Source organism: Nicotiana tabacum, chromosome 18 (assembly GCF_000715075.1).
Source record: "Nicotiana tabacum cultivar K326 chromosome 18, ASM71507v2, whole genome shotgun sequence".
NCBI classification, from domain to species: Eukaryota; Viridiplantae; Streptophyta; class Magnoliopsida; order Solanales; family Solanaceae; genus Nicotiana; species Nicotiana tabacum.
The window spans coordinates 59,602,319-59,629,505 of NC_134097.1; the positions used below are offsets into that span (position 1 = coordinate 59,602,319).

The window sequence follows — 27,187 nt, forward strand, 5'->3', positions numbered from 1 at the left end:
GTTTACACATGAAAACTTATAAGCTTTCATAAAGGTGTATCATCAATCTCTAAATCGAGACATGGATTCCATCAACTAGCTATTACTTCACCAATGTACATTATTATTATCCAATTTACCAGACATATTGACCCACGAAAGCATCTCACCTTTTAATAAATCAAAACAATAATAATATACATAGCTAATAATAATTATATCAAGATTAAGAGTATAAGTACATTTAATGGCTAAAGAGTTTATTTTATTAAATCAGTATAAAATACTTATCTCTATCTGGTCCGTTCAATACATATAAAATGTATTAGCACAAGAAGTTGGAATTAAACCATTCCCATAATCAAGATAAATTATATTTAATCTTGTGCTACAATCATTCCTGATGGTTTGTCCAATTCCATCATTAGATTGTGAACTCAAACTTTATACTTATAAGAACCGATGATTTAATCTTCCGTATATAAGCTAAACTCTATACACTAAATCATCTACTATATAAGCAAAGGACACTGACTAATATATGATCTATTTAAAACTTTATTAAAACTGAATAAACAATTGTTTCGTAATAAATATTATATCTAAATCAAACTCATGGTTAATAGTATATATCCCAACAATCTCCCACTTAGACTTTTAACCATGATAATTATTAAAATATACTATATCTAAATGCATGGTTAATAGTATATGCCCCAACAATCTGTCATTTAGACTCATAACCATGCATCTACAACTTTCTCAGGCATTCTTTTACATGACTATTAAAAGTCTTCACCAAATAAGGTTTTGTTAAAGAATCTTGCCAAGTTATATCTGATGCAATATTTGTCCAAAAGTACTTTGTCGTAATTATCTAGTTTGATATTAAATTCTTCAGGGATCCTGTTACCGAAACTATCCCAAGAATGAACACCGAACTATGATTTTCTTTAGCTTTCTCCCACTACGACGAAGTACTACTAATATTACCTTCGTTACCTCACGACATTGAAATATTAGTGACTTCTTACTATAGTGTTCAATGTTCAAACATCACTCCCACTCGATAAAGGCATATCATGTCTATTAACATTCTCCCACTACTTAAATGCAATGGAACGTCAATTCTGATGTATGGGGTTTTATGTTCTTGAACATCTAGTTATTTCTTTGCCCAGTTCCTGTAAAAATAGTTTACTTCTCGGAACATGTTTTATTAAATATTCCTTATCTAGAAAAATGCATTTGTTTTAACAATTGCCTTATTTTCTTTAGGACAATAAAATAAAGCTTCATTCGTTTTCTTGGATATTCGATAAACATGCACCTATCCATCCTTAGTTCCAACTTACATATATGTTTTCCCTTTCAGCACATATGCGGGACAATCCTATATCTGAACATGGCACAGACCAAGCTTACATTCAGTCCACAGTTCTATAGATGTCCCAGTACTAACTTAGAAGGAACTAAATTCAGAATGTAATTTGCAGTTTCCAGGAAATATTCCAAAAACAAATAAGGCAAATTTGAATAACACGTCATTAGTCTATCCATATCCAAAAGAGACTTATTTGTTCTTTCTACTACGCCACTCTATTATGGAGTTTACGGTGTAGTCAATTGAGATGTAATCCCTTATTCTGATATGTAACTAAAAAACTCTTTAGAGAGGTGCTCGCCACTACAATCAATTGTAGTAACTTAATATATTTCTTTGGTGCTTCTCTGTTTCAAGTCTTAAAAACCTTGAATTACTTAATTCATTAAGACTTACAGTGCATCAAATAAATATATTAATATTTTGAGTAATCATTTATGAACGTCACAAAATACTCAAAATCTATCTCTTACGAGTATGTTCATTTAACCATACAAATCAGAAAGGATTCATTCTAGCTTATCACTAGTTTTATTTCCTTTTAAAGGGAAACATATTTTAGTCAAATTTCCTTCCAAACAGGATCCACAAGTTGGTAGTGCCTCTACTTTCAATAAACCTTATGGTCCATCCTTGACCAACTTGAAATCCTATCCAGATTAATATGACTTAGACAGAAGTGCACAGATAAGTTTTACTCAATTTTGAAGAATATATCCTCTTATGAGGTAGACTAATATTGTTATGTTCAGGAGAGACATCAATATACAATAACAAAGTCATGCATTCATGTACCACAAGAGATAAAATGTTTATTAAGCTCAATAACTCAAGAGTTATTCGAAAAATAAAACAAATATCCATCTCTTATTTTGTCCAGAAACCAGAATTAAATTCCTTTTAACAAAAGTACATATATTGCATCCTTAAAATTAATGCCTTATCACTAAAAGAAAATATTAACAAGTAATACGACCAAACATTAAATAGATCATTGTGGAGTTGAGATAAAAATATTAAATAGATCATAATAAGTCAAAACACTGAATAGTAAAATTCAGACTGCATTCAATATTTATATACATACATGCATCTGGAATAATAAATTTCGATGGGAAAAGAATCATTCATGCAAAGTATATTATATAATGCAAGAATTATACAATCCAAAAATAAATAGAACCAACTCAGATGGAGAGCATACTATTATTTTCAGTCAATTGTATATAACTTTTTAATACAAAAATTTTAAACACACTACACATATATGTCATGCATCTTGAATAGCAATTTCGATGGGAAAAGAACTACTCATGCAACATACATATGCAATGTCAGATTATTCACTCCAATAATTAAAACAGACCCAACTCAGATGGAGAGTATACTGTTAATTTAAGTCAAGTGAACATCATTTTTAATAGCTCTAGTTCCATTGTTCCAACTTGTATACTCAGATGGAGAGTAAGTACACGATATCAATTACTAGTATTTCACCTAGTGAGCTTACAATAAATTTATCCGATATGGAAGAAGACCTAAAGTCAACGCGTAAATTTATTACTCACTTGAAATTAATAGTGAAAGACCATAGAAATATAATTCTATCACCATTTAATCATGATTATATTTTAGTTACAAAATTGATTCAACCCTTAAACTCAGATAGAGAGATAATACATGTTATCAATAATTAGTAACTATATCCAGTGAGTTCATAATAAATTTATCCGATATGGAGAAAGACCTAATGTCAACACGTAAATTTACTATCTCACTATAAATAAAAAATGGAGATCATAGGGGTTAATTCCTATCACCATTTTATCACAACCACGAACATTTCTCTGAGGATTAAGTTCCATAATTTAAAAAAAATACTCAATACCCCATTTAAACAGTCTTAAATACTAAAATTATTATTTTACACTGCATAGCAGTGATTATTGTTCACTGGACTATTTCTGATAAATCTACCAAACTTTATATCAATCGGAGATCGTTAAAATCACAATCTCCAAAAATTGCGACCAAATTTGGAAAATTATCATTTTAAGCATTTTTTAAGAATTTAAAATATGACCTACATTTTTATCATATACCAATTCATGTCAAATCAACATGTGTTATCATGTTCCAGATTAGACATAAATAAAATGATAGAAAGAATGACTTTTCGTATGTAAATCACATTTTAATCCGTCAAACCTCCAAAAAAACTCATCTAAATGATCCCGAATCGTCAAAATATGATGTGATTCACTGTATAGCAGTGAGTTCTTCTTTAATGATCGTTCCGATGATCCTATCGAATTTCAGGTCATTCGGAGATCGTGGAATTCATGATAGCCAAAACTAGACCAAATTCGAATAAATTATTTTTGGCATAGTTAGGATTAAATCCATGTGATTTGCATTCTTCATATATATCATATCAAGTTAAATCACATGCTTCAGATTTAACACAAATATAGCCGATATATAAAGAATAATTTTTCATATTTATAACAAATTCAATTTAATAAACTGCTTGAAAACCCATCTAAACGATCTCAAAATGCCAAAAAATAACATGATTCACTGCATAACAGTGAGTATTTCTCACTAGATCATTTTTGATGAACCCACCAAGTTTCAGGTCAATCGGAGTCCGTCAAATTCATGACCACCAGCCTGTAACCAAACTCAGAGAATAACTGTTTTAAGTAGTTTCATGAATTAAAATAAATATGATATTGATTTTCATTCTCCTTATAATTACACTATGAGCTCAAAGCATATATTATGTTCTTCCTATTTCTAGGATATATAATATATTCTTTTGCAATAAATTATTCTTTTATTAAATACACAAGAACCTGAAATATTATATTTTCTCCTGTTCGGTGAAAAACTTAATATTTCTTCTCATGGTGGAGTTGGTATCACTAGTACCCAAAGATAAAACTCTTTTTCTAGTTAAGAACCTCCACCACTAATGTAAGTTTATCAAGGATAATTTTCACATGGTACATTAAGCAGATTTTAATGACTCAAATAAATAGGCCGTTTTGTGGATCCTACTTATTAATCATAATGCTCAATCCATGAATAGACACAATTTCACATGTACAAATTTATTAAGAACTTTTCATTTGTTCATATAAACAAACCACTTCAGTGGTAACTATTTATTACTCATAAAATTCTCAATTTACAAGTGAATATATATGTAGCTCATAAAATTATTTTATGGCAGAATATGGACCACAGCTTAAAAGCCATACCAACAATATAAAACTCATACAAAATACCGTCATATTTCACTTAATTAGAACCTCTAATCAGAGAACAAAAAATTCTTCATAGAAAATCCAAAACTAATAATCACGTAGGGCATGAAAACATAAACTTAAATTTGAGAAATTATTTATGCACAAATATGCCAAACGCTCCAATCATTAGTCATCCAGGATATCAAATAGAGAATTTTACTTTTTTACAAAATAATTATATCATCACAATATCAATTATACCTTGCAAGATCTAGTCAATAAAATCCTACACCTCTATTATTGAATTTAATACAACAACACGTCTATTTGCTAATAGCCAATGTGTAAACCTATTATATGACTAGTATTTAATCATGGGGACCATGAGGAGTCACCCAACCACCATTGAATTAAAAAGGAATTAAAATTATTAAGAAATAATTTTCAGAAAATAGAAAAACGTCCAAAATACAGTCCAAACGACCTCAAAATGCCGAAAAATATCATGTTTCATTGCTAAAGTAGTGCGTTTTTCTCACCACGTAGTTTCCGATGGACCCACCAAATTTCAGCTTAATCGGAGTCCGTCAAGTTCGCTGACCTCTGAAAATACCGGCTATTCGGTCAAAAACAGGTTTTGCGTTTTTCTAGGGTTTACCCCAAAAAATTCAGATAATCTTAATCAAATATCAATAAGAAAACAGATATCTCATGATTACAAGAATAATCCAAAAATTTTGCACAGTTAATTCACAAAACAACAGTGCAGTTTTTCAGAAAACCATATATATATGTAATTCAAAAAACGCACATAAATACAATATTCTTGTTTCACGAAAAACTTAGTTATCTAATTAGATGTGAGTGTGCTCTGATACCAATTGATGGATTATAATAAGCAGCGGAAGCAATCCCAGTATCAAAATCACATGTAATCTAGACAACTAGTATATACGGGGTTTCACGGGTTACCTCTTGAAGCGTGAACATATCTCTTCTATCACGTGAGCCTTCAGTTCCATAACTTCTCAATGGAATCTCCATCACCCGCACAATCGTGATCCTCGAGCGTTCCACGGTCTTCTACTGTGTTACCCAAATAATACCGGAAATAGAAATTTCGTGTGGGCGAAATTTCTAGGAAAACTTGGCTGAAAATTTCAGCCACCATGTACAACTGCTTCTAGGTGGAAAAACTTATGTATTTATAGCACAAGTTTTAAGGGTTAAGACCCTTTTCCAAAACCTGTTGGGTTTTCTTTTCCACCAGAAAAATGATTCCTTTATTTCCTATTATTTAGGCACAGTAGGGACCACAAAATTTAATTAACAAGGCTTCAATTATGGAATTAATTTCTAATTTTCGAAATTAATATCTACCATAATTAATTACGAATTATTCCACTAAAAATCCGTAATTGCACTCCTTATCCAATTTCAAAATTCATCCATTAAATCTTATTTAACTTCCCATATTAAGATTCAGATATTAATCAAGTAAATTAAATTACTGACGATTTAATTTATTGATTATTTCCTTTAGACTTTCGTTTAGCTTATTTCATGTGTCGGATACAAAATCCACCGGCCGGGTTTACACATGAAAACTTATAAGCTTTCATAAAGGTGTATCATCAATCTCTAAATCGAGACATGGATTCCATCAACTAGCTATTACTTCACCAATGTACATTATTATTATCCAATTTACCAGACATATTGACCCACGAAAGAATCTCACATTTTAATAAATCAAAACAATAATTATATACATAGCTAATAATAATTATATCAAGATTAAGAGTATAAGTACATTTAATGGCTAGAAAATTTATTTTATTAAATCAGTATAAAATACTTATCTCTACCTGGTCCGTTCAATACATACAAAATGTATTAGCACAAGAAGTTGGAATTAAACCATTCCTATAATCAAGATAAAATATATTTAATCTTATGCTACAATCATTCCTGATGGTTTGTCCAATTCCATCATTAGATTGTGAACTCAAACTTTATACTTATAAGAACCGATGATTTAATTTTCCGTATATAAGCTAAACTCTATACACTAAATCATCTACTATATAAGCAAATGACACGGACTAATATATGATCTATTTAAAACTTTATTAAAACTGAATAAATAATTATTTCATAATAAATACTATATTTAAATCAAACTCATGGTTAATAGTATATATCACAACAGATACCGTATTTGAAACGCCTGATTCATCGCCTTTACGTCTCGAAACAATTCATTCTTCTGGGAAAGACGACAATGGTAGTGGCCAATCATCATTATCTAGTCCCTCTTCAGTCCCATTAACTCCAATGAAGAAACTTCCAGCTGTGGCATGTTCAGTTTCACTAAGAGATGCTAGCTAGTCACTCGGCACTTCTGGAAGTTCCAACAGTAACAACACTTCGTTATCTTCAGGATCTCCTTGCACTTCTCCTTCATGGTGAATTTCAAAAACTAGTTTAGGTAGTTCATGTTATAGAATGCGGTCATTCATTAGCCCTTTGTTCTAATGTTATTTTGCTGTCTTGTGAGCTGCACTAGTGTGTGGTTAATTAGTTTTGCGTAGTATTAGTCGTCAATATTTAAAAGGGATGCAGAGTGCTGATAACGACTAATATTAGACTCATTGGAAACATACAAAGTTTGAGGCGTGTTAATGGGGGCGCTTAAACCAAGTTCATGCCTAACTGTTCCTTTCTGCTTTCTTTCTAATAAAGAAAGAATGAATTTTCTTGTTTTTAGATAAGCCTGCTTGTGCATTGTCAAAGTCCCTCTTTTTCTGAGCGAAGGAAACAAGTATCTCTTTTTTCCTTTTTCTTAATGCATTTGGGGTGTTGGTATTGAAAAGGTGATGTGAAGAGGTGGCGGACCAAAAGAAGAGGCAACAGATATCTCCGTTTTTCATGAGAAGGGACCTCTTTGTGCTGATTTCGACGAAGTTGGGACAAGAAAACTAAAGCTTAAGAGAGGAACCTTGTGGGGTCTGTTGTCCTGTTAGAAAAGGACGACTCCTGTTGGTTTCGATGCATTGCTTGAAACCCTATGAAATAAAGAAGCTTCATTATCTGACATGAACTGATACTTTTGTTTGAGCTGCTACTGTTTTCTTATTCCCTTGTTTCAATTTGTGTATTGGACACGGAGCTTAAAAAAAGATAAAAAGAAGACATTTGATTTGTAGTGTAAAATTAGTCATATATATTTTGTATGGTATAAACTATTGCATAAAGATAATTTTTTTTAAATATGGAAATGGATCGTTCTTTTTAGTACGAACTAAAAAGAAAATAGGTTCTCATAAATTGAAATGGAGGGATTATTATTTATAAGAATTACGGTTCACATTGTTAGGATTTTGTCCTCAATTTCTAATCTATTAGGACTTTCTTTCTTGAAGGAAGGGAAAAAGATTCCTAAAAGGAATAAATTTCCTTCATATACATTATCCTTTTCTTGGAGGAGAAGTTTTGTACTTCTATAAATCGATGTTTTCTTCTCACAACAAGAACAACAACAATAACATCCACAATGTAGTTCTTACGAGAATCGTATTTAGGGGAGATTATTCTCTCAAAAATTCTGTTCTCTTTTTATAATAGTGATAGATCATATGTAAGTCGATTGACCAAACTATAATAAATTATTATGCCTAATTTAGTATATTTTTCTTTTATGCTCTGATTTATCGTCCATCAAGTTTTTCATTGTTAGCTTCCGCATGCAAATTATTATTTTGATCCCAACAAGTGGTATCAGAGCCAAAGGTTCGAAGCAAGATTGAAGACAGATTCAGGAGGGTTCAAATGAAGCCGCAACTAATTTGACGATAATGAAGGTTTATCCAAAAAGTTTGGACGTGATGCTACATGTGGAGATAAATTATAATCATAAATATTCAAAACTCATGTTGCGGCTTGTTTTATGGAAATAAAAACTCTTTTTTAACTCATATTTGGGCTCCTTTTAACCCACGCCTACTTGCAACGCATGAACTCCTTTTAATCAATGTCAGTTTAAACTAGTGATGACAAAATGGTTAAAAGAAAACAGTTATCCACCCATATCATCCATTACAAAATGGGTTGGATAATGAACTTTTTAAAAACTAGTCCAATATGGATAAGAACCATATTATCCACTTAGAAAATATATAAGTAATAAGTAACCAATAAATAATTAATAGGTTTAACTTTTACATTTGTAAAACCTCAATTGGGGGTTCCTCAAGTTTAGGAGACAAAGAATTTTTTCAAAAGTGATTATATTCAAGAAGCTATGGATAATTTGGATATCCATATTACTCGCCGGTTAACCCATTTTTTATCTATATGAAATATGGTGGGGTAGGATAATTTATAGATTTTTTCATCACCCGCTTGCGATCCGTCCTTATCCGCCCCACCCGCTCATTTGCCACCCCTAGTTTAAAGCCATAACTATTCTTAATGTGTGGGCTCCTTTTAACCCCTTATTGGTTTTCTTTCAACCAATACCAAGATTTTTCAACTTGTACTTATATTTAATCATGCCATGTAGCAGTAATGAAGATTATATGAAGAAAGTGGATCAAGTTTTATCAAGAAAATTAAGGGAAAGGGGAGAATTATTAGGATTTTGTCCTGAATTCCGAATCTATTAGGACTCTCTTTCTTGACAAGAAAAAGATTCCTAAAAGAAATAAATTTCTTTCATGTACCTTATCCTTTTCTTGGAGAAGAAATTTTGTACTTCTATCAATCATCGTTTTCTTCTGATCACAACAAGAACAACAACAATAACATCTATAATGTAACTCTTATGAGAATCATGTTTAGGGAAGAATATTCTCTATTTACATTAGTGATAGATTGACCAAACCATATGTAGGTCGATTGACACATTTTGGCATAAAACATGGTAGACTTTGTTTTTAGGGTAGAGGGTGAATCAAATTTCTTTCAATTAACATGTTCGAACTATGAGCTACAAAACTATTTTTCCAACTTATATTTACCTTAACATAACTAGGAATATGTGTTCCTAAAAGCCGGACAAATATTCACTTGAATAATTTCAGTTTGACTCGACATAATCATCCAAATGCCATGTTCACATGAATTTAACTAGTACATTATATTAACAGCGCAAATAAGGTTCACATATGATTAAAGATATCCGATACAAGAGTAGTAAAATAATAACCTTAGTAGTATACACAAAGACCATAATCATTACTTTGCAGGAATTATATATCATGTATCTCCTGTAGGATAAAGCACCGATCAACAATGATGCATCACATCTTTCTGATTTTTATATGATGCAAAAGGACAAGGAATCGTATGAACACTGCACATTCAGTACAGAATTACCATCCTATGACCATTGCAAAATAAACATAGTACGTATAAGAACTCACTGTAATGTAATCTCATGCAGAGCAACAGAATAGTCTCCTCTCTCCTTCCCCTGTTGTGCTGCCTAGTTTCATTCCACCTAGGCGAGCTGGGGCAGCACTAGCTAATCTCTTTGCTGCATAATGCATTTGTTTTGGCTTGAAATTTTTAAAATCCTATCAAAGCGAACTCATCAGGAAAGTGATCATGTTTAACAATTACCTATTACATGGAAGAGCTCGTTTATATTCTGAGCAGTTTTTGCTGACGTTTCAAAGAATAGCAAGCCATTCTCTTTAGCATATTGGTCTCCTTCCTGCGTAATAATATCAGTTGGAGATGGTATGGATACTTCATCTTCCTTCATTTCTTATGCAATATCACTAATGTACTAATTGAAATACCTCATTGTCCACCATTCTTTCTGAATCCAAGTCAGCCTTATTGGCCACTAAAACAGTCACCAAATTTGGATTTCCTAGTACCACAAACACAGCATTAGACCGCTCCTACAAGTCCCAAAAGTACAACAGATATGACGACAATTTGGATTTTTCATTTTCGACTGCACAAGCTCAGTGTTTCTGTACATAATACTCATAATTATATATATATATATATATATATATATATATATATATATATATGTATATACACACACACAAACGTGTGCGTGTATTTCATATCAATGAATACAAATTTTATGAAAATTACATAGATGATATTCACAAAGGTGCCTAAATTATCAAAAAGAAAATTAAAAAAAATTCAAATTATTGAAAAATAATCATGAATGTAATCACATTTATCTAACTCAATAAAAGAAGATCTCTACTCTACAAATACCTTATTATTTGTACTTTCTTTAGGGATAGATAGATTTAGGTTCTCACGCCATCCTTCTAGGTAGATTCGATCATTATCACGATAAAGAGATTATACATGCTAAAATATTTTGTTTCTTCCTTTAGCTCAATAATGATGGGTTAATATCAGTTAGCCATGTATCCCTAACTTGATATTTACATGCAATATCTATCCGCTAGATAGATTTATCAATCCTACAAGGAATTACAAAACTCTACGACAACACTTTATGGAAATGTTTTATTAACATTTTTTAAACAAAAATAGCTTAAAATAGCTAACATTTCAAACATATATCCAAACTCGTCGAAAATTAAGAACCTCGACCCTAGTATTTCGAATTTTGCCACATAAAGTAGAGTAGAGGGACTTTTTGTTCATTTTCCACATCGGAACTTTCATCTTCGTTTCTTTAGATTCAAAACGTAAGCCAGTCAAATTGTACCAATTTTGCTTACCTTGTCTTTGGAGCTGTTGCACCCACTTTTTAGCTCTTTCAAATGAATCCTGAACCCAATAGATTGATTTAATCCAGTTAAATGACAAATTTGATAAAAGTATTCACCAATAGTAAAACGAGAATTTAACGTTAAGTTATTTTTAAAATAAAAAATGTATAAAAATATGGTAACAGGAAAGCAGATAGATCCGGGGTACCTTGCTAGTGATATCATAGACTACAACAGCAGCTGCTGCACCACGGTAGTACATGGGAGCTAAACTGTGGTACCGCTCTTGTCCTGCAGTGTCCCATATGTCAAACTTGATGGTTGCTTCATTTAGAGAAAGTAGCTGAGTAAAGAAGGCTGCTCCAATTGTTGGCTCCTACAAGTTTCAATCATGTGATAAAAAGAAAGATATTCACGGAAACTAATTCAGAATTGGTTATGCATGCATTTGACCAAACCTGGAAGTCAAAGAATTGTCCTTTGACAAATCTTAACACTAAACTGGTTTTTCCAGTGCCCATGTCCCCCAGCAGTACCTGAAACATTAGAAAATCTGATTATATATATAAACTGATCATTTTAACAAGATCTAGTTTCATCGAAATTGCATCATTAATTTCCCCTTCTTGTTGTTTTTGACTGAGATTCGTATGATTAATAAATACCTCTGCAGGAGCCTAGCGAATTTTTTCTAGCCATGCTTAATGTTATAAAACATAGAAAGTGTAAGAAGTAAAAACTCATGAAAGGGACAAACACCGAATAACGTTATAAATAAGCGAATTAATCTAAAAAGAGTTAACAAAGGGAAGAACATACCTACCAGCTTGGCTTGTATATTTTTGTTCCTCCTCGTTGCCATACAATAAAACCCCAGAAAATAGAAAAGCAAAGTATGAACCTGCAGCAAGAACGAGAGAGAGAGACACGCAGACGAAAGATTTGTGTTTTCTTAAAGTTGGTTGACGAGAAAGGATTTCAAGGTTTATGAGGTAACGTACGTCGTGGAATGTTAGGTTTAGCAAAATATATGATTGTGAATATTGACTGTTAGGTTGTGCTCCTTCCTGTCATCAAGAGAAGATAAATAGATACTGAGAAGAAACTTACATACCTTCAGCATTACAACTTTTCGAGAAGGTAGTTCAATCGAATTTGAACTTCTTCTTAAAGTTAGTCTAACCAATATTAATTTGCTTCATGATTGAATCCAGAAATAATCTTCGTAGATATTCCTACCCTTTAATCTCTTGAATTCAAACTTCTCTACCTATCTACCAATTTGTTGGAAAAAGTATTATTCCCTCCGTCCCAATTTATGTGATATTTTTACTTATCGAAAGTCAATTTGACTAGTCTTTGAAGCTAAATTGGATTAAATAAAAATTTCGATATTCAAAAACTATACAAAAGTACTATAATTTACAATCCTTACTATATAAATATGATGAAAAATACCTTTTAAAATGTTTATCAATGTTCATATAGTTTTGTTTACCTCGAAAATACGAGTAACAATTAAACTTGTTTATGGTTTTAAAGATATGTGATTTAGTTCAATACTAATTAATAATCAAGAAATTAACGTAAAAATGAAGGAAATAAGTAAGATCAAACCAGTGTGCAAGCCAGTCTCGACCTTGAGCTAAGGTGGCATCGAGGTTGGTCAAGAACAATAAAGTAAGAACAATAATGTTAAAGGACAATTCTGATGAAATATGAGCAAGAAAGTAAAAGAGTATATTTTTTGCCAATGATTGATAATGTTTACAAATGATTGGGGTCCCCTTTATATAATAAGGGAACCCTAAATAAGGTACATTTCTATTTATAGTAAGGAATTCTATTGGGACAATTGTCTAACCTCCTAATACGGATTAGTACTAATTCGTACAAATCTATTCCGGAACTTACGCCACGATCTTGGGGACATGGCGAGAATCTTTCTCTTTCTGTTACAAAGACACAACGGCATTATCTCGGGTCGGTCACGTTCAGCCTCGACATTCATCGGTCACTTTGATCTTCGAACTTCGAACTCTGCCATCGGGCTCGAACCCAGTGTACTTCGGACTTATTCTTGAAGTGGTTCCTCGAGCCCACTAAATCAAGCATACTTGATTTTGACCGTATACAGATAGTCCCCGCGTTTCTTAGAATAAGATGATAAGAAACAACTTGAGCCTCGGTTTTCTGGAGTCCTCGATGACGACATCATCCCCGTGACGTAAGCGCTCGAGGTGACCGAAACGTCCTGTTGGTTCGCTTCCCCAAAATATTAAATGCGTGCCAGTAAATGTCGGCCACTAGCGCCACCAAACCATCACCGCTTATCTATAAATACGAGGCTCCTTTTTTTGAATTAAGAACCTTACTTTTTCCTTACAATCTCTCTGATCCCTTCTTCTCTTCGTCTCTTCCTCTCATCACCTGCTTCCACCGTCCTTTTAGTACCAAAAAATGACAAGCTCCACCATCTTCCGCATCTCTTAACTTAAAACCATGGCAAAACCTCTAAAACAGTTCTTCAAAAAGAAAAGGCTTCTTTCTCTTCCTCCCGTCCGACCAGCGACAAAGTGCCGACCCTTCACGAGATCGTTCCTGTCGCCTGCGTCATAAAGACCGATTTCGACATAGAAAACCCCCTGCATTTCCCGACCGATGTGAGTATGCATCGAGGTATATATATTCGATAATGGAGAAACACCTCGAGGTTGTGAGAAAGAATTGTGGTTGGGGGGATGAGGTCATGGTACAGATTCCGACCCCCGAGGAGAGCATCACTACTCACATGGAGGGGTTCTTAAGTGTTTACACTTTCCCCTTCACACTGGGTCCCCTTGATCCAGTAGTGATTGACTTCTGTAAAAGATATGAAGTTACCCTCGGCCAGATCCATCCCTCTTTCAGGCGTATCATGATTATGCTGCGCTATTTCTCTAGCAAGGATGAGGGATTAGAGTTTACCCTCATCCACCTCATTTGGCTGTATCGGCCTCAGCTTTTTCAAGGGTTGATCAAGCTACAACGTCGATCAAGTAAAGCCTTCTTTGCTAGTAATGATGATGCTAAAGACCGAGGCTGGATGAGCCGGTTCAGCCGAGTGAGGACCTCGGACATCATCCCCGAGGAAAAAATGTCGTTCCCAGAAGAATGGAACCCCAATCGTAAGTGAAATCCCTTTCCCGGTATCCTTTTGTCTTCGTATTGTGTGATGCCTTTACCTTTTTTGTAGCTGTTGCTTGGATGCCTCATGCGATCCCCGACCTCAAAGACTAGGTCCAAAAGTTAGCCGTGACCTCCTCGTATGACGAGCACAAATAGTGTGACTTGTTGAAGGGCAAATGGGAAGCCAAACACCATGGTGAGTTTTTCTTTGTAAGCCTTTTAACGGCTTCCCTTCTTTACCGAAGTCATTTGTTTCCTCATACTCAATTTTTTATTTATGCAGGCCTCAGAGATTTTTTCGAGATAAGGCCGGCCCCTTTTGGGAAAGAGATTGAGTCCCCAAAGACCCTCAGGACAAAAAGGCTCCTCCTCGAAGACGCAAGAGGAATTTCCTTCATGTCGACATAGACTCAGCCCACTAGTTTTTGGATGATGAAGGAAACAAGGGATAGGAATTGATTCTAGTGACCCGAACTAGGAAACAAGTTAAGGCCGTCAAACCCTCTGAACTGGAGACCTTGTCTCGTGGTGAGGAAACTCTGAAGAACGACTCGGACAATGCCTCTCTGTCCCCTCAGATCGAGATTATTCCCACGTCTTTGACAAGTACACCGGAGGTGGTAGGTACTAAGAATCCCGAGGCTAATTAGGGCGCCCTGAGCGACGAGCTCGGGGCCATGACAATAGGCCACTCCTCTCCTCTGCCATCTTATTCCGAGGAGGCAATAAAGGACGCTCAAGCTCTGTGAACGCCCGACCCGAGCAAGGTCCTCGAAGAAGATCCTTTTCAGGATTATTTTACTGGGTCAATGATTTCGCCGACCTCAATGACTCATCTACCCTCTTTGAAGAGGCTCATAATCTCTTCTCCTAGGTCAGCACTAACACTTATTGTTGAAAAAGTTTTCTATTTTCTTTTCCTTCCGCGTTAACTGATATCTCTTTTTTCTTGTGTAGGCCATTACTAAGTTTAGAGCCGAGCTGAGCCAATATGAGGCCAAGCTTAAGAAGTCTTCGGATGAAGAGAAGGCGCTGAGGCTCCTTTGTAGCCAAAAAGAGGAGGAGCTCAATGACCTCCAGGCAGATTTGGCCAAAGCTCATAAAAACGAGGCCGAGCTAGACAAGCAGGTAACTGTGACTTTGAAAGAGTATGGTCTACTTGACCTTACTGTGGAGTTTAACACTTCAATGTCTTAACTGCAGCAAAAATTGGAGATGATCGGGCAGCTTCGGGGCGAGGTCGATCAGGTTAAAGCCGACTGCAACTGATGGGTGGAAAATATGGATCGACTTGCTACTGATAAAGAGGATGCTCTAGCCCAACTGGTCTCAGCTGAAGCCCAACTCCGAGGTGCTAAAGTGAAAAATCTGGCCCAAGCCAAGAAGATCTAGGAGCTCGAGGCCAAACTCGCTGAAGCCGGGGTTGAGGTTGATGAGGCTAAGGCCGAAGTTAAGAAGACGAAGGCCACGACTAATAAAACCATCGCCGTGTACTTAAGGGATGCCAAGGCTATTCAAGCAAAGCTAAGGGAGGCCTTTGACCAGGAAAAATAGAGTAATGATTTGGCCAAGTGCCAATCCCAGAGGGAGACCCTCGAAGAGATCCATGCCCGAGGTTTCGATCTCACTAAGGAGATAGCCCAAGCAAGGGCGCTGGAAACCGATGCCAGGTTTCTCGTTTCTTCCGATGATGAAGATTCTGTTAGTGGCTCTGAGGGCGAGGGATATGAGGATGGAGTCCCTGAGGAGGAGGTTCCCGAGGATGCAGCTCCTAAAGTAGATTAGGCTCTTAGGATTTTTTAAATTTCTTTGTTTTTGTGTAAGGCCCCTCGTGGGTATTGTAAATACCCTTCATAAATATAAGGAATTCCCTTTGCTTTATCTCCAATTTGTATTGAATTCTGCTTTGTCTTCATTTTGTGAATTTTTTGATGTTATAATTGGCTCGGACTCAAAATAGAACAAACCCTTAGGGGTTTTAGTGATCAATGGGTGATCTTTGAAATTATAATAAGATTTTTGTTAATCCTCGAGCTATGCTTAAGTCGATTTGATGTGAGCTCGGGGTGATGTGACTCTTGAGTCCGAGTTGAGTGAGAGCAAGGTCTCGAAATCTATATGCTTTGGCCATTAGGCTATTTTATATTGGACCTTAGGCTCTTTTAGGTTGGCCCTTAGACTTTTTAAGTTGGGCCAATTCGGCCTCTAAGACGGCTACATATTTTCCCTCTTTTCGGCTAAAAGACTTAGTGAAATTTTTTTTATGCCTTAGCATATGTTTTTTGTACCCATTGGGTTTATCGAGGGTTCAATCAATCAGAACCCGTTCGTGTTAATACCTCTTGAGGCTTTTTTGAAGGCGATGTTATCAAAGCCTTTTAATTATTCTAGGGCTGATTATCGAAGCCCTTTTTATTTGCTTTTGCCAAGGGTAGCCTTATTTAACTAGTTTTTCAAAGTGTTTGAAGGCCTTTAATTTATGGCGGAAGTCGGACGTCTCCGAGCCGCATTATTTCGGCCGTAGCGTATATATGACCGTAATCTTTAATATGGCTGTAGCCTTTAATATGGACATAGTCTTCAGGTGTGTCTCTTAGACTTGTTTCCCAATAACCTTTCTAACTTGTCCAAAAGGTTAGTCCCCCAGTATGATAGACTTGGCCTTTGCGTCGAGGGATTCCTCTTTGAGGTCTTATAAATTCGAGTTTAGATACTCGAATGTGTTGACTGTCGATGACAGTCCCTGAGTATTCGAGGTGTATTTGTATTTTGTCTCTTGAGCCATTTCTCGTGAAATCACAAGTACGATGTTTGTATAGTAGCAAGTTTCTTTGAGACAAAAATTGTTTTGATATAGAAAGAATGCTTCTTTGGGTAATTGATACATGCGTACATGTTTTGCCATCGGGGCTCGGCTATTCTATATGGACATGGTTCATATAACCGTTTGGCCCATTACAAAGTTTTCCTATCGAGGCCCACTTTGGCATGAAGTATTTTCCTTGAAAACATAACCCCCGAGGGTGATGCTCCCCCAGTATTGAGGTTGATTGAAAAGAAGCCTCAGATGCTGTTGAGTTCTCCTTAGGTAGCACATAGTTGTTGGCTCGTTAAAAACCTCGCCGGAAAAATCTATTTGGGATAAAACCCGATCTAAGGGAAAAAGAATGCAATGCATGCTTTTAAACCTAAGGTCTTCATGTAGAAAGGTGCCTTCGACGTCTTCGATCGGACACCTGCAATGAGTTAGTTTTAAATTCAAGTGGAAAAGGAGAAGGTCATACCTTAGCAGTAATATCGTTTGAGTAGTGATACATTCCAATTATTCGGCAATTGTTCTCCTTCCATCGTGCCGAGTTTGTAGGATCCTTTACCGACAAATCCGATGACTCAGTGCGGTCCTTCCCAGTTCGGGCCTAGTTTTCCTTCATTCAGGTCTCGAGTATTGGGGGTTACTTTCTGTAGAACTAAGTCCCCTTTTCCGAAGTATCGAAGGTTAGTCCTTCTATTATAATATCTCTAGATTCTTTGCTTTTGCGCGGCCATCCGAACAAGTGCAACTTCTCGTTTTTCATCCAATAGCTCGAGACTAGTATTCATAGCCCCGTAGTTTGATTCCTCCGATGCATGTGGAAATCTGGCATTGGAATCAAGGCATCAAAGCCATATACCAAGGAGAATGAGGTTTCCCCCATGCTGGACTTCGATGTCGTTCGATATGCCCAAAGAATCTCGGATAGAACTTCTCTCCACTTTCCTTTTGCATCGTCCGACCTCTTTTTAAGTTTTGAATGAAAGTTTTATTTGTTGACTCGGCCTGTCCGTTCCCGGTCGGATGATATGGCATTGATAAAATCCTTTTTATTTTGTGTTCTACGAGGAACTCTGTTACCTTACTGCCGATGAATTGCTTGCCATTATCGCATACGATTTCGGTAGGTATCCTGAATCGACACACGATGTGGTCCCAAATGAAGTCAATAACTTCTTTTTCTCTGACCTTTTCGAAGGCCTGTGCTTCCACCCATTTAGAGAAGTAGTCAGTCATAAAAAAATGAATTTAGCTTTACATGGGGCCATTGGTAGAGGGCCGGCGATATTCATTCCCCATTTCATGAAAGGCCATGGGGACATGACCGAGTGAAGTTGCTCTCCGGGCTGATGATTCATTGGTGCAAATCTTTGACATTTATCACATTTTTTAACATACTCCTTAGTGTCTTTTTCCATGCTATCCCAGTAATACCCTGCTCTAATAACTTTACGAATCAAAGATTCGGCACCGGAGTGATTCGCGCAAGCGCCTTCATTGATTTATCGAAGAACATAATTGGGGTCTTCCTACCACGACCCAAACCAATGGACAACGATGGGTGCCAAGTCCTATCTATCGAACACCCTTAAAACATGCATCTAAGATATAAACCTGAATGATGTCTGCTGAATTTCGAAAATAACATTCATAAAGGAAACCTGCCAAAAAAACATATGTACATATACATGCGGAATACAGTGGGCGAGCCGGCAAGGCTACTATAGACAACTATATACCCAAAACTGAAAGCCGACAAGGCTACATGCTATCCAACTATACATAACTATCTACAAACCTCTAATAGAAATACAACTATACAAAGATGGGACTGAGCCACATCATACCCATATATATATATAAGCATATCATACCAAAATCAAACGTAGCTCCGGATCAAGTGGAGCACGCCTCGCTGATCAAGGGTCCTAAGAAAAGGGACCATCGGCTTGCCTACCTGTACCTGCGAGCATGAAATGCAGGCCCTGGGAAATAGGTCATCAGTACGAATAATGTACTGAGTATGTAAGGAATGAAAATCAGTACATAAAAGACATATATGAAACATGGAATAAAGAGATCCATCTGTAAATCTGAATAACTTTGTAAATTCTGAAACATTTATAATGTCATGCACGTGCAGATAAATGTCGTGTCATGCATAGGTATAGGTGTACATAACATCATCAAACCACTGAAGACATCCCATCATATCATCTTGGCCACTGTGGGCAACATCATCAACATATACCAACTGATCAGGTGGTGGTGCGTATATAACGCCATAACCTTTTTCCATACCCCATATACATATACTATACATACATATATATGCGTATATAATGACATCTGGTCATGGGTCAATGTACATGTATAAATGTATGAAATACATGAAAATATGTCAATAATCTCAACATTCCTTTTGGATAAACTTTATCAACTGCGTATTATTCTGAGACCCATGAACATAAGATATAATAATATGTCACATGGGGAATCAAGAACATATAGACCCCTGGTATTTCTATGAATAGAGTCATTTTGTGAAAGCTGTACGTTTGCTCCTTTCTTTTTGTATCATATGGATCATGCCAAAAAGAAAGAAGGGATAACCTTAACATACCCGGAGTAGGAAAAATTCATATAATATTCTTGAAAAAGATTACACCGTACTCCTTTAGAACCGCAAAATTTTATGTTGCTACTGTTCTAACAATTCTCATTGGAATTATTTGCATGAATTTTGTTGGAAGCTTTTTCGGATAAAGCTTAGCGTCTGTTCTTGAAAATTTTGAATTAGGAAGAAAGACTTATAATTCATTTTGTTATTCTTTGTACAAATGAACCAAACTTTAAAAGAGACCAAATTTTATATAAACATTGAATGCCTTTACTTTACACGTTAAAGTCTTGTTACACCTAAGACAATTTGACCCTTAGTCATTTTGTTTGGTTAGCCCCTTGCTACCACATTTTTTGGGGTAGTCTTATCTCATAATTTATTAATTAACTAGGTAATGTCCCGTTATCCGATAGTTAATCAATTACCTGCATAATTAAGAATTATCTCAAATTACTTAAAATACTACTCATTTTTAATATACTTTATACATCATACTATTACGGTCATATGGTACCTTGTATGGTACTAGTCCATAAATATAGAGTATTATAGCTCGGACCGCATTTTATCCCAAATTGTCAACCTTCAACGAAACTCATTTTATTTAATTCGTGTATCCTTTATCCTTTATGGAACTTACTTATCGTTTGTTATAAATAGCATAAATATGTTAACCTCAAGATAATCTCATCCCCGAGTCTACGTCGATTAACTGAAGACGAAACTTTAATCGTACGAAAATACGAGATGTAACATCCTTCCCCCCTTAGAAATATTCGTCCTCAAATGTTTAACTCCCCGGGATCTATATAACTTGTCAGAGTCGCCTTTGTAACAACACTACTACCAACTCTTCTTGTAGAAACTTAATAATTCAATGCCACATAGGACCACAATCATCAATAACGACAATGGCTTCACACGACCAATGACAATAACTAACACAAGAATCCATACACGTACCTTAAGGTTATGACGTCTCAGTCGGACCCTTCTCTAGAGGAGGAAATAAGTAGGGATATCTGGACTTCATGTCTTCCTCGACCTCCCAAGTCATTTCTTCCACATTGTTGTTTCTCCAAAGTACTTTCATTGAAGCTACATCTTTAGTTCTCAATCTACGAACCTGTCTGTCTAATATAGAAATGGGAATTTCTTCATATGATAGCTGCTCTGTGACCTGAACGTTGTCAACTGACTCTGGAAGGATCTCCAATACATTTACGAAGCATAGACACATGAAAGACTGGATGTACAGACTCCAAGTCCGAAGGCAAGTCTAACTCATATGCTACTTGGCCTACCTTGCATATGATCCTATATGGTCCAATGTACCGAGGGCTAAGTTTTCCCCTATTTCCGAACCTCATAACACCTTTCATCGGTGATACCTTTAGGAATACCCAATCGTCAACCTGAAATTCGAAGTCTTGCAGTCGATTATTCGCATAAGACTTCTGATGGCTTTGAGCTGCTAATAGCCTTTCCTGTACAAGCTTAATTTTCTCGATTTCCTGTTGTACCACTTATGGTCATACTAACATAGTTTCCCTAACCTCGAACCACCCTATAGGCGACCTACACTTCCATCCGTAAAGAGCTTCGTATGGAGCCATTTGAATACAAGAATGATAGCTATTATTATATGCGAACTTAATAAGCGGCAGATGATCATCACAGCTACCTTTGAAGTCTATCACACAAGCTCGTAACATATCCTCAAGTGTCTGAATAGTACGCTCATCATGTTCGTCTGTCTAGGGATAAAATGTTGCACTAAGACTTACCTGAGTCCCCAACCCTTTTAGAAGGACCTCCAGAAGTTAGCTATAAATTGAGCTCCTCTATCCGAGATAATAGATACAGGGACACCATGCGGTCGTACTATCTCTTTAATATAAAGCCTTGCATAATTCTTTGCAGAATATGTAGTCATAACGGGAAGAAAATGGGTTGACTTTGTAAGCCTATCAATAATCACCCATATCGAATCAAACTTACACTGGGTACGAGGTAAGCCTACGATGAAATCCATATTGATTACTTCCTATTTCCAAGTCGGAATCTCCAAAGCCTGCAATAATCCATCGGGTTTTTGATGCTCAATCTTAACTTGCTGACAGTTAGGACACTGAGCAACAAACTCCGCTATATCCTTTTTCATTCTGTCACACCAATATACTTCCCTAATATCATGATACATCTTTGTCGCTCCTGGATGGATAGAATAACGAGAATAATGAGTTTCTTCCATAACCTGCCGACACAGCCCTGCAACATTAGGGACACATAATCATCCTCGATATCTGAGGACCCCATCTTCTGTAATTTCAAATGGTGTCTTCTCCTTTTGAGGGGTAGTATCCCTATAATGAACTAACACAGGATCCTTGTACTGGTGTTACTTTACTTCAGCTACTAAAAAGGATGTTGCCGTATCCTGAATAGTAATTCCAATATTACTTGAGTCCAGTAACCAAACTCTAAGACTAGCTAGCTGATGAACCTCATGGGCTATTCCCCTATTTTCTGGCTCTAAATATGATAGTCTACCCATAGATCTATGGTTGAGTGTGCCAGCTACTACGTTTGCCTTCCCTGGATGGTATAAAATATCAACGTCATAGTCTTTAAGCAGCTCCAACCATCTCCTTTGATGTAAGTTCAATTCCTTTTGCTTGAAGATATACTATAGGCTCTTATGATCCGTATAGATATCAACATGAATGCCATACAAGTAGTGCCTCCACATATTTAGTGCATGAATCACCATGACTAACTCTAAATCATAGGTCGGGTAGTTCTTCTCGTGATTTCTTAGTTGTCTAGAAGCATAAGCTACAACCTTACCATGCTACATCAGCACACAACCCAATCCGATGCCTGAAGCATTGTAATAGATCACATAACCATTGGTCCCTTCTAGGAGCGTTAGAACCGGTGCTGATGTTAATTTTTCCTTTAATGCCTGGAAACTCCATTCGCAAGCATCAGTCCATTAAAACTTTGCTCCCTTCTAAGCCAACTATGTCAAAGGTGCTGAAAGGGAAGAAAATCCCTCTACAAATCTCCTGTAATAACCTACCAAACCGAGAAAGCTACGAACCTCCGTCGGTGTTGTGGGTCTAGGACAAGTCTTTACTGCCTCAATTTTTTGTGTATCCACCCGGATGCCTTCACCCGAAATGATAAGCCCAGAAAAAGATATAGAGTTCAACCAGAATTCATATTTAGAGAATTTTGCATAAAACTTTCCTTTATGTAGAACTCTGAGCATAGTACGCAAATGATCTGCATGCTCATCCTCTGAAGGAGAATACACCAATATATCATCGATAAATACAATTATGAACAGATTTAAAAAGGGCCTGAACACATGGTTCATCAAATCCATGAATACTGCTGGGGCATTGGTCAAACCGAATGACATAACACGAAACTCAAAGTGCCCATATCTGGTCCTGAATGCTGTCTTCAGAATATCTTCCTCCTTAACCCTTACCTGATGGTACCCAGACCTCAAGTCTATCTTTGAAAAATAGTTGGCACCTTGCAATCGATCAAATAAATCATCAATCCTTGGGAGCGGGTACTTATTCTTGATCGTCACCTTATTTAACTATCTATAATAAATACACATCCGTAAGGAACCATCTTTCTTCCTTACAAATAACACAGGTGCTCCCCACGGTGATGCACTAGGTCTGATAAATCCTTTTTCAAGCAAGTTCTTTAGTTGTTCCTTTAACTCTTTCAGCTTTGGGGGGGGGCATTCTATAGGGAGGAATAGATATTGGATGAGTATACGGTAGTAAGTCAATATCAAACTCAATTTCTCGCTCTCGCAGAAGGCCTGGAAGCTCATTGGGAAAAACATTGGAAAGCTCATTAACCACAGGGATGGACTGAATGGTTGGTGAGTCTACTTCCACATCCTGAACCCGAACTAAGTGATAAATACAACCTTTTCTAATCATCTTCCTTGCCTTGAGATAGGAAATAAATCTACCTCTTGGCGACACCATATTACCTTTCCACTCCAAAATAGGCTCCCCTGGAAATTTAAATCGGACTATCTTTGATCTACAATCAACGTCGGCATAACGAGAAGCCAACTAATCCATACCCATTATAACATCAAATTATACTATATCTAATTAGAATAGGTCCGCTATGGTAGATCGACTATGAACTACTATTATACAACACCTATATACTCGCTTATCTATCACTAAGTCCCCAACAGGTGTAGACACCTCAAAAGGTTTAACCAATTTAGGTTTTATTCCAAACTTACTAGCAACCAATGGAGTAACATATGATAAGGTGGAACCTGGGTCAATCAGTGCATACACATCATATGGGGAGACTGATAATATACCTGTAATAACATCAAGCGATGACTCCTGATCCTATTGTCCTACCAATGTATAAATGTGGTTTTGAGGACCGCTCAAGCTAGATGCTCCGCCTCTGCCTCTACCACGACCTATTGTGCTTGTGAACATTGCCCATGGGGGCGTACTGATGATGACGAACCGGCTACAAATCCCGCTGGCTGAGCTATACTTGTATTACCTCTCATCGGACACTGCCTCATAACGTGGCCTGGATAACCACAAGTATAACAAACACCCAATCCCAACCCATATCATATCAGCATGTACTTGACATTTGTGGAACTTCTGTACATATGTGATGCAGTCCGTCTCCATAGTCGTCCAAAATATCCTTCCCTTAATATCTTCTTGGCTAGAACAAACCCGTTCATGTGAGGTTTGCAGGTTCTAGCATGTATTTCTTCGAGCAACCTAGATGCCTCCTTGGTATCGACACATCGTGGAATACCCAAGTCGGGAGTTCTTCTATACAGAATTCCTCTACTTTGAAAGAAGTGGTTGGCCGATCTACTAAGCGCGCACTTCTGTGTGTGTGTAGCATTTTCGTGGTATTCGCTGTTTTCTAAGTATTCCTTGATATCGTGAAACCAAGGACTCCCATCAAAGTCTTCTTCATCATGAGTATAGTAAGATGGCTTTTAATGGATTTATATTTAGGATGGGATCAATATAGCTCTTGTCTAAATGTTGTATCATAGAAGACAAGGTAGCCAATGCATCTGCGAACTCGTTCTGAATTCTAGGAACATGTGTGAACTCTATCTTTATGAACCTCTTGATCAAATCTTGCACACAATGTAGGTATGGCAATATCTTGGTGTTCCTGGTGGCCCATTCTCTAAGTACCTGATGTATTAGCAAATCTAAATCTCTAATTACCAACAATTCCTGAATATTCATATCGATGGACACTGAGTCCAAAGATGTAAGCCTCGTATTCCACTATATTTTTGGTGCACAGAAACCTGAGCTTGGCAAATACCAGATAATGTTGACCGGTTTTTGACACCAAAATAGCTCTGATGCCCACTCATTTGAAGTTTGTGGCTCCATCGAAAAACATCCTTCAGTCGTTATATGCCTCAGCAATATCCTCTCCTACGAAAGATACCTCCTAATCAGGAAAATACGTCTTTAATAGTTTGTGTTCTCTGTCCATGGGGTTCTCTGCCAAGTGATCAGCCAATGCTTGCCCTTTGACTTCCTACCGAGTCACATAGATGATGTTAAACTCACTTAGCAGTATTTGCCATTTTGCTAGCTTTCCCGTAGGCATAGGCTTCTAAAAGATATATTTTAGCGGATCCATCCTTGATATGAGATATGTGGTGTATGCATAGAAATAATGTCTCAGCTTTTGGGCTATCCACGTCAAGGCACAATAGGTAGGTTCCAAAAAAGAGTACCGAGCTTCGTAAGGCGTGAATTTCTTACTCAAATAGTATATTTTTTGCTCTTTCCTTCTAGTTTCATCATGTTGTCCCAAGACGCAACTAAAGGCTCCATCTAAAACGGACAGGTACAAAGGCAAAGGTCTCCCGGGTTCAGGTGGGACCAACATAGGTGGTTTGGAGAGATACTCCTTGATTTTATCGAAAGCCTTTTGACACACTTCAGTCCAATTTGTCGTAACATCCTTCCCGAGGATATTAAAGATTGGATCACATATTATCGTCGATTGTGCTATAAAGCGGCTTATATAATTAAGACGGCCCAATAAACTCATTACGTCTTTCTTGTTTTTTGGCGGTGGAAATCCTGAATAACTATAATCTTTCACGAGTCCAACACAATACCTAGCGATTTGTCGGTAGTGACTCTGAAAGGTCATTTTGCAGGATTCAACTTTAGATTGTACTTTCGTAGTCGGTCAAAAAACTTTCTCAGATCTGTTACGTGATACAAACTCTTCTTAAATTAGATGATGACATCATCCACTTACACCTCTATTTTCTAGTGTATCATATTGTGAAAGAGGGTAGTAATGACCCTCAGGTAAGTTCCTCGGCATTCTTCAACCCAAACGGCATCATCTTATAGCAATATATTTCCCTTGGCGTGATCAAGGTTGTCTTTTCTACATCATTTTCGTCCGACCAAATCTGGTGGCATCTTATGAAGCAATCTACAAAGTATTGGAGTTCCTGTTTGGCGCAGTTATTGATCAGTATATGTATGTTGGGTAGCGGTAAATCATCCTTAGGACTTGCTCGGTTCAGATCTTGATAGTCGATGCACACCCTGACTTCCCCATCATTCTTTGGTACTGGTACAATGTTGTCTAGTCAAGTTGGGTACTCAACCACCCGAAGGACCTTGTCTTTGATTTGCTTGGTAACCTCCTCTTTTATCTTCAACCTCATATCTGGCTTGAATTTTCTTTATTTTTGCTTTACCCGAGGGCACATAGGAGTGGTAGGTAGTTTGTGAGCTACTATGGATGTGCTCAATCATGTCATGTCTTCATAGGGGCAAAAATATCTTCATATTCCTTTAGGAATCTGATTTACTCTTCCTTCTATGATGGTGATAGATGAATGCTAATGCGAGTTTCTTTGGCTGTTTCAGAACCCCCCAAGTTAATTGCCACAGTTTCTTCCAGATTGGACTTTGGTCTGTTCTCAAAATCCTCTACTTCTTTGATAATTTCCTCAAGTATTACATCACTTTCCCAATCTTCTAAATCACTTTCCTCATGTTGCATTGTCTCATTACATCTCACAGTCGTAGATTCAATGAGATAGGTAATAATTATGCTGAAAACAAGTGTAGAATGATAATAATACAAATAAATGAAAAGCAATGATGCATTGATTAAAACATAAAATTATCAAACAAATACGACTCA

At 36.5% G+C, this 27,187-nt stretch overlaps 1 protein-coding gene across 2 annotated transcripts; it reads right to left on the reverse strand.

The window, feature by feature from the left end:
• Window positions 1-9,849: 9,849 nt before the first annotated feature.
• Window positions 9,850-12,342, reverse strand: LOC107796376 (ras-related protein RHN1-like). 2 transcript variants are annotated; one of them, XM_075236003.1, is made up of 7 exons: window positions 12,160-12,342; window positions 11,795-11,872; window positions 11,545-11,712; window positions 11,346-11,394; window positions 10,425-10,498; window positions 10,243-10,336; window positions 9,850-10,156 (listed from the first exon to the last, which is right to left on the reverse strand). In XM_075236003.1, the coding sequence occupies exons 1-7, from the start codon at window positions 12,196-12,198 to the stop codon at window positions 10,056-10,058; spliced, it is 603 nt and encodes a 200-aa protein (XP_075092104.1). In that variant the 5' UTR covers window positions 12,199-12,342; the 3' UTR covers window positions 9,850-10,055. The 2 variants fall into 2 exon arrangements, with proteins under 2 accessions (XP_075092104.1, XP_075092105.1); XM_075236004.1 differs by having other exon boundaries at window positions 12,156-12,337.
• Between the last annotated feature and the right edge of the window lie 14,845 nt (window positions 12,343-27,187).

Coding starts and splice junctions, on each gene's coding strand:
- LOC107796376 (XM_075236003.1), bottom strand. CDS start 12,198: ATGGCAACGAGGAGGAACAAAAATATACAAGCCAAGCTG. Junction 11,873..12,159: donor AAAATATACAAGCCAAGCTG/GTAGGTATGTTC, acceptor CTAATGTTTCAG/GTACTGCTGGGGGACATGGG. Junction 10,337..10,424: donor AAAGAATGGTGGACAATGAG/GTATTTCAATTA, acceptor ATTATTACGCAG/GAAGGAGACCAATATGCTAA.